Raw genomic sequence first — 11,760 nt, 5'->3', positions numbered from 1 at the left:
TGAGTTCTTTCTGCTCTTTATCTAACTCCAGATTCACTTCTGACACATTAGAGAGACATTCAGAAACTTCATTTACAGACAGCTCTTTTCCTTAGACAAACCTTTGGAGAAACCCTCCCCAGGCAAATCATTACCCATAATAGACACATGTTTAAGATCATTCCTTTCCTGTGACTGTTTACCTGGACTGAACAAAGCTTTAATATATCTTCCCCAATCAAAAGATCCTTAGGCAGTAACTTCCTTACACCAACTATAACTTCATGCTTAGTACCATCGCATTCGAGGTGGATTCTGGCTAAAGGCACTCTTATAGTAAACTCACAGAGGACTACAACATTCACACTCTGATTTGGTAAGTAATCTTCTTCTTTGACAAGATCTGCTTTAACAAGAGTGATGTTAGAAGCCATAATTTGCCCTAAACAGCTTTTACCATTGACTTTTACACTCTCTATTAATTTTTCTTTACCACTCCCATACAGAGCATTGGCACAATTTATGGGGCCACCCTCTACTGAACTCACAGTAACAGCATTTACATGAAAGGTGGCAGTTTTGGGGTACATTTGGTTACACCCAGACAACTGCTCAGAGATCTGGTGAGGTTTCTTCTTCCTTTCATCAGCTTCTTTTTCTAACTGGGCCAAGGCTTGCTTCTCTTTCACTCAAATTTCTGCCAGTTTTTGTTCATGTTCCACCTGCAGGCCGTCTCTCAGGGCTTGCAATTTCATTGCTTCTGCAGCGTCTGTAGCCTCAGCTAAGGGCTGTGCTCCTGCCTCCTGATCACTGGCCATTAACAGATCTCTCAGTGCTTGATTCGTAGCTTTCTTTCTAAAGCTCATCCCCTTTTCTGAACACAAACGTTCCAGGGCTTTTTTGCCAAGGTGCTTGTGTGCTCTTTGCTCACCCATTGCAACTGCTCTTTAACCAAGCGTGGGGTTCTGACCCAAAGTTTAATTGACCTGGTTCTGTGGATCCTGCCGACTACGCCACTGTAACGATGCTGGTTCTGGCGGGACCCAACTGAGAGCGCCGATTCAGGACAAATTGCTTAAAGCTGGGCAGTTACAGCCCAGGGCTGGGGTTTTTCCACCTCTAAGGCAAACCAAACCAGCCAAACAGAGCAGACTTTGGTCTCACCCCACTGGCTAACCGCAAGTCACACAAGAAATTTCCTTAGACACTCCAGTTTCCCAGTATCTCCACCAGTGCCACTCATATGGGGATAAAAGGTTATGAAAACTAATACCCCAGTAAAAGAAAAAAGGTTCTCTCGATCCCAAAGGTCCAAGCCCCAGACCCAGGTCAATATTCAAATCAGATCTTACCCACAAATCACGCTGTTACCAATCCTTTAGAATCTAAAATCTAAAGGTTTATTCATAAAAGGAAAAAGATAGAGATGAGAGCAAGAATTGGTTAAATGGAATCAATGACATACAGTGATGGCAAAGTTCTTGGTTCAGGCTTTTAGCAGTGATGGAATAAGCTGCAGGTTCAAATCAAGTCTCTGGAGAACATCCCCAGCTGGGGTGGGTCTTTCAGTCCTTGGTTCAGAGCTTCAGTGTAGCAAAGTCCCTCCAGAGGTCAGAAGCAGGATTCAAGACAAGATGGAGGAGCTGCAGCAGGTTTTTATAGTCTCTTGCCATGTGGTCTTTCTTTCTTTGTCCCAAAGACAAGCTGTCCATCCCATGGCCTGGAAAACCCTCAGAGTTCTGTCCATAGGCAGGTCCCTGCACATCTTGCTGAGTCGCAAGGCGTGTCTGCCTTCTCTCAATGGGTCAGTTGTGTCGCTGATGGTCCTTAATGGGCCATCAAGCAGGCTAGGCAGAGCTGACACCAACTTGTCTGGGGTGTCCCCCAGAAACAGAGCATAAGTTTGAACTACAGACGGTACAGAGCCAATATTCATAACTTCAACTACAAAATGGTACACACATATAGGCAGCATAATCATAACGAGCCAACCATAACCTTGTCTGAGACACCTCATTTGACCCCCTTTATATAAGATTTGGTGCCACTACAAGACCTTGGTTGCAACGATGATCTGCACAGTCCCAGATTATGTCAATAACGTCACATAGGGCATTAGTTTTCATAACCATTTGTCCCCATAATGAGTGGCACTGGTGGTGATACTGGGAAACTGGAGTGTCTAAGGGGATTGCTTGTGTGACTTGTGGTTAGCAAGTGGGATAAAACCAAAGTCCTCTCTGTCTGGCTGGTTTGGTTTGTCCTGAACTGATGCACTGTTGGGTCCCAAGAGAACCAGCATCATTACACCCTGGTTTTTGTGTTATGAGGAGTAAATCACACTTCCTTATTTACTTTCTCCACACCGGTCATGATTTTATAGACTTCAAGCATATTCCCACTTTTGTCGTCTCTTTTCCAAGCTGAACAGTCCCGGTCTTATTAATCTCTCCTCATACAGAAGCCGTTCCAGACCCTTCTCATTTTTGTTGCCCTTTTCCGAACCTTTTCCAAGTCCAATACATCTTTTTTGAGATGGGACGACCACATCTGCAAGCAGTATTCAGGGTGCGGGCGTACCATGGATTTATACAGAGGTAATATGATAGTTTCTGTCTTATTATTTATCCCTTTCTTAATGATCACCAACATTCTGGTCACTTTTTTGACGGCCGCTGCACACTGAGTGGATGTTTTCAGAGAACTATCCACAATGACTCCAAGATCTCTTTCTTGAGTGGTACCAGCTAATTTAGACCCCATCATTGTATTTGTACAGGTAGGATTATGTTTTCCAATGTGCATTTATCAACATTGAATTTCATCTGCCGTTTTGTTGCCCAGTCACCCAGTTTTGGGAGATCCTTTTGTAGCTCTTTACAGTCCACCTGGAACTTAACTGTGTTGAGTAGCTTTGTATCATCTGCAAATTTTGCCACCTCGCTGTTTACCCCTTTTCCCAGATCATTTATGAATATGTTGATTAGGACTGGGCCCAGTACAGACCCTGGGGGACACCTCTCTCCATTCTGAAAACTGACCATTTATTCCTACGCTTTGTTTCCTATCTTTTAACCAGTCACTGATCCATGAAAGGGACCTTCCCTCCTATCCCATGACAGCTGACTTTGCTTAAGAGCCTTTGGTGAGGGAGCTTGTCAAAGGCTTTCTGACAATCTAAGTACACTGTGTCCACTGGATCCCCCTGGTCCACACGCTGGTCGACCCCCTCAGAGAATTCTAGCAGATTGGTGAGGCGTGAGTTCCCAGGCGTGGCTCAGCAGGAGAGGGGAGGGAGGCGAGAGTAAAAAGGAAATGGCAGGAGAACTCGAGGAGGGAACAAGAGGAGACCGAAGTGGCCACAAAGAGCCAGGCCTTAAAGCTGCGGCTGCATCAGTGCAGGTCTGAGTACTCATGCGGCTGCCCTTTTCTTGTATTTGCCTGGCAAGAAGGGGGAGCGAGAGGAGGGGAGGGGCTGCGGTCAGCCCTAGGGGGAAGCTCCTGTCAATCACTGCCCTGGGGGAGGGGCAGAGGTGAGTTTGAGGGGGAAGTAGTGAGGTGCCCCAATCTCCACCCACAGAACAAACTCCACCCTTTTGAGGCACTAAAATGTGACACCCATAAAAGCAAATTGCGCAGGTCTCCATGAAATGATGGCCCCTCCTCTGCCCTGTGTCTCCAGGTCCGAAATGAGAAAGTGAACAATGCTGACATCAAGTCAACATCCAACGAGCTGAATGGGGCAGTTCAACCTCACAGAGCTCTCATGTCAGGCTGCCTGCAGACTCAGGAAGACGTCACTGCATCAGCTTCACTCACAGAGCCATATTTTGAAGGTTTTCTTTGCAACCATAAGGGCTAGAGCAGTGGTTCTCAAACTTTTGTACTGGTGACCCCTTTCACACAGCAAGCTTCTGAGTGCGACCCCCCTTCTAAATTAAAAACACTTTTTTATATATTTAACATCATTATAAATGCTGGAGGCTTAGAGGGGTTTGGGGTGGAGGCTGGCAGCTCGTGACCCCCCCATAATAACCTCGCGACCCCCTGAGGGGTCCCGACCCCCAGTTTGAGAACCCCTGGGCTAGAATCTTAAATTACAGCGGGATTGCTGGAGCTCCAGAGGCAGCCAGCCAGGGAAGGTCTGACTTGCCAAACGGGAAAGGGGCAGCTCCATTTCAGAGGCGAGGGGTAGGGCTAGTGGGTCCCTCGCTGTGAGTCAGGGATGGGCTCTGGGTTGCTATTGCAAGGGAGTCCCTGGGGACAGGGGCTTGAAAAGCTCTTTGCGGATCCTGCGCAGGCTCCAAGGCTGTTTCCTCCGCTGGTAGTTCCTAAGCTCGGCTCGGAAGTCCTTGTGCCGCATGTGGATGTAGCCCTGGGGCTCGCAGAGATCCTAGAGCGAGAGAGAGAGCATGTGACACTTCCCATTGGGAGGGAAATGGAGTCTAGTGGTTAGAGCAGGGGGCTGGGAGTCGGGACTCCTGGGTTCTCTCCTTGGCTCTGGGAGGGGAGTGGTGTTTCGTGATTAGAGCAGGAGGCTGGGAGCCAGGTGTGACGAAATGGGACTGTTCTTAATGTTTTCTCTGAATATTGTGGGGGTGCCTCAGTTTCCCCTAGGCAGTTCTTAAGTATCTAGGCGGTGGGATAAGGGTGTATGATCATTGCAGAGCCCTAGAGGGCAGGTGTGTGCAGGGGTCTGGACACAGAGAATGGCCGACACCCTGTTTCCTGGCAACTGATGGCCTGGCCCTTCCCCCTGCAAGGTGAGAGCTAAAGGGTTGGAGAACAAAGGAATCCGGTGACCTCCTGGCCCAGGAAAGGGACAAAGCCCAGAGGAGGAGGGTCTGGAGGGTGAGTCAGTTTGGGGCTGGCTGGAGACATGGAGTGAAGGGCAGACGTGGTTGTCTGGCTCACTGCCCCCCAAAATGGACCCAGCTGAGGGGTCCTGTTCTCTGTACCTACAAGCTCTGTTTTAGACCATGTTCCTGTCGTCTAATAAACCTTCTGTTTTACTGGCTGACTAAGAGTCACGTCTGACTGCGGAGTTGGGGGGCAGGACCCTCTGGCCCCCCCAGGACCCCACCTGGGCGGACTCGCTGTGGGAAGCGCATGGAGGGGCAGAGGATGCTGAATGCTCCGAGGTCAGACCCAGGAAGGTGGAGCCGGGTGAGCTGTGTGTCCTGCAGACAGGCTGCTCCCAGAGAGGAGACTTCCCCAGAGTCCTGACTGGCTTCGTAGGGAGCAGTTCCAGAGCATCACCCGGGGACTCCGTGACACCAGGACTCCTGGGTTCTCTCCCCAGCTCTGGGAGGGGAGTGGTGTCTCGTGATTAGAGCAAGAGGCTGGGAGTCAGGACTCCTGGGTTCTGTTCTAGGCTATGCCATCCCCACCCCTGCAGCAGCCCCCTAGGTACCTGGAAGTGCTGGTAAAACTCCTTGTAGCCGCCATGCAGCACGTACAGCTCTGGGTACCAGAGCTCTGGGTACCGGTTGGCGTCTCGGTCCATTCTCCTCAGGCTGCGGCACCTGCCCGACGATAGAGGGATTTCACCAGTGAGCCCCTCCCCATTGTCACTCTAGGGACCCCCCTGGGACCACAGGACGGGGCAGAGGTGGGTGAATCTGATTGGTGGAAGTGAGCTTTTGCGGGCAGGAGGGGTCATGGGCACAGGAACTGTGGCAGGGGGCAGCCGTGGGGGGCACTGTGGGGTTAATGGAGCGTGAAGCCAGCAAGACTGGCCGGCCCCAGCCACCAGAGCCAGGCATGGGCCTCGCCCCGAGAGCCTTGGGGGGCACCAGCAACCTCAGGCTTCCCCTGTTGCCCCCCAGCCATGGCTGCCTTGCGAGTGGAGCAGCGAGGTGCCCCCGGCTGGGCCCCATTGCTGGGATGGGAGCCAGGCGCGCCCTGCTGTGTCGGGGCCACTTGATCTCGGCCGGGTAGGCGACCCAGTGTCCCCAACTCGGCGGCTGCCCCCATCACAGAGACCTGGGTGGGGGACGAGCAGGGAGGGAGTGGGGGGAGCCTGGCGGGCCCCCAAGGCACCTACAAGCGGGGGCCTCTCTCAGAGGAGAACTCGCAGTGGAAGATCAGGGTGCTGCTGCGGGGGCTCGGGGTGGTGCCCAAGGGATCCGGCAGGAACCACCTCGCCAGCTGCTCTTCTCGGTACAGATTCAGGGCGCCCTGCGCGAGAGCAAGGAGGTCAGAGGGGTGCGGCGGGGGCGGGGGGGGCAGCAGGCAGCACAGGCCGGACCAGGGCTCAGTGCTCCTTCCCCACCTTCAGGGCTGGGGGAGCATCCCATAGATGGGGGTCGACTGGGAGCTGGCAAAGTGCCAAGCGCCCCACCCCCTTCTCCCCAGGCAAAACCACTGGGCAGCCCAGGATCCTGCATGATGCTCATAGGATTTTAATAATTTCATAATCCCCAGAGCCAGCACCCCACCCTGCACCCCACAGTGTCCCCTCCTGAGAGCTCCCGACACAGCCAGCTCCTGCCCCACTCCCCACAGCGCCCCCTGCTGGGAGGGGGCAGGACTGGAATAGCCGGGAGCTCCCCCACAGCCAGCTCCTGCCCCGCTCCCCACAGCGCCCCCTGCTGGGAGGGGGCAGGACTGGAATAGCCGGGAGCTCCCCCCACTGCCAGCTCCTGCCCCGCTCCCCACAGCGCCCCCTGCTGGGAGGGGGCAGGACTGGAATAGCTGGGAGCTCCCCCCACAGCCAGCTCCTGCCCGGCTCCCCACAGCGCTCCCTGCTGGGAGGGGGCAGGACTGGAATAGCCGGGAGCTCCCCCCACAGCCAGCTCCTGCCCCGCTCCCCACAGCGCCCCCTGCTGGGAGGGGGCAGGACTGGAATAGCCGGGAGCTCCCCCCACTGCCAGCTCCTGCCCCGCTCCCCACAGCGCCCCCTGCTGGGAGGGGGCAGGACTGGAATAGCCGGGAGCTCCCCCCACAGCCAGCTCCTGCCCTGCTCCCCACAGCGCTCCCTGCTGGGAGGGGGCAGGACTGGAATAGCCGGGAGCTCCCCCCACAGCCAGCTCCTGCCCCGCTCCCCACAGCGCCCCCTGCTGGGAGGGGGCAGGACTGGAATAGCCGGGAGCTCCCCCCACAGCCAGCTCCTGCCCCGCTCCCCACAGCGCCCCCTGCTGGGAGGGGGCAGGACTGGAATAGCCGGGAGCTCCCCCCACAGCCAGCTCCTGCCCCGCTCCCCACAGCGCCCCCTGCTGGGAGGGGGCAGGACTGGAATAGCTGGGAGCTCCCCCACTGCCAGCTCCTGCCCCGCTCCCCACAGCACCCCCTGCTGGGAGGGGGCAGGACTGGAATAGCCGGGAGCTCCCCCCACTGCCAGCTCCTGCCCCGCTCTCTGTAGCACCCTTTGAAGTGGTGTAGCCAGGAGCTCACTCTCTGCATAGCAGGCAGCCCGGTGCCTGCGGGAAGTTGCTGGCAGCAGGACAGGTTGAGCCGGGCTCTCTTACCTTGATGTGTCCCCCAGCGTATTCGTAGGGATAGCGACAGTCCACCACCACGTACTCCTCCACCACCCCAGCCAACTGGCCGCGCAGCAGGGAAGCCACCTGGGGGGGGGGTGTAAAATGGGGAGGCGGATGAGCTCCCGAGAGGCTGTGTCATGGCAGCTCTGGGCTCGTCCTCCCCCTACCTGCCAGGGCCTCTTGCTTCGGGCGTTGGGCCCATGTTATGGGAGTTCATGCTGGCCAACGTGCTGCTCAAGAGGGTGCAGAGTCCCCAGCACCAGCGAATCAGGAGTCGCATGGACAGGGTGCGATGGGGTGTACTCCATCCTGGCTCTGAAAGAGTTAACTGGAGCAGGAGAGGCCAGTTAACCCCTGGAGCCTGGCCCAGGCCCAGTGAGGGGTACCTCCCAGCGGGGGGTCAGCAGACCAGGAGCGAAGGACGGAGGCACTCTGCAGTCCCTTGCAGGGCGAGGCTGGAGAGTTGAGGAGGATCAGGGAGGAAGCCCTGGGGCAGAGCTGCCCTGGGACCCTCGCCTGAGTAGAGAAGTATCTGGCAGGAGGCCGGGGGAGACCCAGAGCAGCCCCTTGGGTGGGGAGCCCTGATAAAAGGGCCGGATCTGGCCTTGCAGAGCGAGAGCCCTGGGGGGGTTCAGGGGAGGAACAGGGCGAGGGGAACCGAGGAGGGCAGACCTCAGGTGCGGTGTGAACTGGCTGCTGTCCGTGGTAATGCAAAGACCACACAGGCAGCAGCCGGGAGTCTGGTGGAGTGACCCTGGAGTGCCTGTCCTAGGGTCCCCGGGCTGGAACCCAGGGCAGGGGCCAGGCCTCGGCTCCCCACCTGCTCTGGGGAAGGCGGCGAGAAGCCCCCAAGAAGGGGATGTGGACTGCTGGGAGCCCTGGGGTTATGGGCCCAGGCCGGGGGCGGGAGACCGGACAGTTGTTGGACGTTGTTCCCCAGAAAGGGGGGACTATGACGTTATGAGTGTAATATAATATCTCATTGAAAGGTGACAGGGCCAGAAAGAATTAATGAACTCGCAGACTGACCTGACCCCGGGGGCCCCTGCGAACTTTAAAGACTGGTTAGGAAGAGATGGAAATGGAGAGAGCTGGGAAATGCAGCCGGCATGGTGAGAGAGAGAAGGGGAGCTGTGTGCTCAGGGCTTGTGATGTCAGCAAACGAGGCTTGGCTATAGCTATGGCTTTGATTCAAAGACCAAAAAAGGAGGATTAACATTTAGGAAGACACTTGAGTGACATAGTATTGTTGTCTATGTGCCTCTTTGAAGGTTGTGGTAACCTGTGTCTGAACTGTTAATGGATAAATGACCCTGTGCTAATTGCCAGAGTGTTTGGGAGAAGGAAAGTTAAGCCTATTGATTTCTCAGGCCAAGAGGCTGCTGGAAATGTATAAAAACCCTGGGACATGATCCTTCCTCATCTCAGATCTGCTTTGGGTTTCAAGAAGGGGAAACCCTGAGCCATGAGGATTGAGATCCCCAGTCGCTGACTGGAGTCACCCTGAACATGGACACTGGACTGTAACCTGTGGACTATTTCTAAAAGGACTTTTGGCCACTACACACTCACCATCTCTGCCATGTACCTGGATCTCAAGAATTGAATTCAAGTCTGTTTGTATATTGATCTTTTAACCAACACTTTCTCTTTTCTTTTTAAATAAATGTTAGTTTAGTTAATAAGAATGGACTGCAAGTGTGTATTTTGGGTAGGATCTAAGTTATTATTTGACCTGGGTCTGGGGCTTGGTCCTTTGGGGTCAGGAGAACCTTTTCTTTTATAGGATGAGATAAGATTTTCAGAATTTACCATCCTATGTCTGACAGATGTGTCTGGAGGGAGGCCTGAGGCTGGCACTTTAAGAGCACTGCGTTGTGCGGACGTCTGAGTACTCAGGGGGGTGATACAGAAGCTGGTTTGGGCTGGCTGGGTAAATCTAACTATTGGACTATTCACCAGCGTGTGGGGTTTCTCTGCCCCGGGCTGTTTGCAGTTCACCCTGAGTGAGTGACGTCAGCGCACCGTCACGGGACTGAGCGTGATCTGGCCGGAGGGCTGAGTCAGGAGAAGAGGCAGAGCTGCTGGACTGGAGCAGGGGGGCTGACTGCGCCGTGCCCAACCATGCTGGGGGCTAGATGAGGAGACCTGGCCGTGCCTGGCCATGCTGGTGGCTAGATGAGGAGACCTGGCCATGCCGTGTCCGGCCATGCAGGGGGCTAGATGAGAAGAGCCGTGCCGTGCCGTGCCCGGCCGTGCGGGGGCTAGATGAGGAGACCTGGCCGTGCCCGGCCATGTGGGGGCTAGATGAGGAGACCTGGCCATGCCGTGTCCGGCCGTGCAGGGGGCTAGATGAGAAGAGCCATGCCGTGCCGTGCCCGGCCGTGCCGGGGGGCTAGATGAGGAGAGCCGTGCCGTGCAGCGCCCGGCCGTGCAGGGGGCTAGATGAGGAGACCTGGCTGCGCCGTGCCTGGCCATGCAAGGGGCGCAAGATGAGGAGAATCGCGCCATGCCCGGCTGTGCGGGGGAGCTAGATGAGGAGAGCCAGCTTTCCATGCGGGGACGCTCCAGCCACGAGTCAGTGTTTCCACTGGGGCATAAGGTCCCCACACATAGCTGGTCTGATGCCCCCAATCCTGACCTGCACCCCCTGCACCCTCCAGCTCCACCAGTGCACCACCGTCCCTGCCTACAGCCTGCTCTGTTTGAGCCGGATCCCCTCGGGCGCCACTGCTGCCCCTCAGGCGTGTGGCTTCGTGCCGCGTCTTTATGGGTGTGGCAGGGAGGCAGGCAGGAGGGGGCCTGGGCACAGAGCAGCATTAGGGCTGGTGCTGTTTCCCTCACCCTGTGAAGTTCCTGACTGGGGTGAGAGATGGGGGAGGCACCAGGCAGTCAGTCTGTGGGCACATGGCTGGAATGCTGGCTGCCGGTGCAGCTCCTCTGCAAATAATGGAGCTTTAGGTTTAGTCCTTTCCTGTCACTCCCCAGCACACGGGGCGGCAGCGTCAGTCTAGTGAGACACACAGCACGGACCAGGACGATGAACAGGCCCACGATGCAGCAGCTAGCAGCAGAGCGAACAGGCAGCTCGAAGGACGCAGAGCGCAGAGAGAGCTGGATTGCCCACAAAACCCTCCGCCCAGGCATGGCAGCGGTCGACGTCAGAAATGAGTCTAGTCTGTATGGAGAACTGGCCAGAGGGGGGAAGGAGGCGAGGCGCGTGAGTTCCTGGAATGGCGCATCGAGGCGTTTGGGTCCTGGGGCCCTGAACAGAATGAGCCGGGGGAGGGAGCGGGAGCCGTGCTCTTGCAGCAGGGAGCTGAGAGCTCAGGCATGTGCGTGAAGCGGTGAAGACGTAACAGGTTCCTTCATCAGCGAGAGGATCGTTAGTGGAACTCATGATCCCAGAGTACAGGGAAAGGGCTCTTGCCCTAGAGAAATGCCTCCAAAGAGCAAGGTCAGTGGAGCAGCCCAGGCACGATGACAGACAACGACAGGCACGAGTGCAGGACACAGACGGGCTCAGGCTGAAGGAGCCCAGGAGGCAGGACTGAGGGACACAGATGGACTGACAGTGCCGGCATCCTGGTCCAGTGAAAGGCAGAAGGAAAAGTGCCCAGCTCTGGGCCGCAGTGCAGGGGGCGTGGAAACACAGTTCAGGCGAGCCGAGGGGAAGTGAGGTGCCCTACACCGGAGACCTGCTCATCTCTGAGGGACTCCAGCCAGCCCCGGCAAAACTGAGCCAGCAAGAAAATGTGTGGGCAGAGGCTGCGGAAGGAGTCCGGCGCTGTGGAGGAACAGCAGCTGCCTGTGCAGATTCTGCTCCTGCCCGTCCGATGCCCGCGCCCTGCAGACACGGACACAGCGCTGCAGCACGGGCCTGGGCCGAGACCCGAGACCGCAATGACAAGCACAGCCCTGCCGAGCCACCGGAGCTGCAGGGCAGGGCTCAGGAGGAGGGCTAGGGGCAGCCCTGGTGCCACGCCCTGCCGGGCACAGGCAGATAGGAGAGGGGCGCCTGGTTCCAGCGGTTCCCTTTGATCACCAGCGGCACGCGCAGACTGAGCACACGCCGCGCTCTCGAGACGCCGGCGCTCGGAGGGGAGGGCAAGGGGCTGGCGGCCGGTGTGCAGAGCAGGCAGAGCTAACACGGATGCTCTGTGGGACAGTCTTTCCACAGCAACCCCTTCCCCTCTCCCACGGGGCTCCCGGCAGCCCAGCCAGGCTGGGGGCCGGGAAACGATTCAGGCTCCAGGGCTGGCCAGGCCGCAAGGCGCAGGCTCCCCGGACTGCCAGG

The 11,760-nt window shown here is 56.6% G+C and overlaps 1 protein-coding gene across 1 annotated transcript in view; it reads right to left on the bottom strand.

Annotated features, from left to right (window-relative positions):
• Positions 1–4,040: 4,040 nt before the first annotated feature.
• Positions 4,041–11,760, bottom strand: part of LOC102945672 (M-phase inducer phosphatase 1) — a 24,424-nt gene continuing 16,704 nt past the window's right edge. Inside the window, exons 9-12 of the mRNA XM_043551969.1 lie at positions 7,449–7,547; positions 6,026–6,159; positions 5,393–5,504; positions 4,041–4,372 (exon numbers count right to left, since the gene is read on the bottom strand). Coding sequence (XP_043407904.1) covers positions 4,220–4,372; positions 5,393–5,504; positions 6,026–6,159; positions 7,449–7,547 — 498 coding nt within the window. The 3' untranslated portion in view covers positions 4,041–4,219. The remainder of the gene's footprint in view (positions 4,373–5,392; positions 5,505–6,025; positions 6,160–7,448; positions 7,548–11,760) is intronic.

The sequence above is a fragment of the Chelonia mydas genome, chromosome 7 (assembly GCF_015237465.2).
Source record: "Chelonia mydas isolate rCheMyd1 chromosome 7, rCheMyd1.pri.v2, whole genome shotgun sequence".
In the NCBI taxonomy this organism is placed as follows: Eukaryota; Metazoa; Chordata; order Testudines; family Cheloniidae; genus Chelonia; species Chelonia mydas.
Note: the sequence above shows the minus strand (reverse complement) of the source record. Positions and strands in the feature narration are given on the sequence as shown.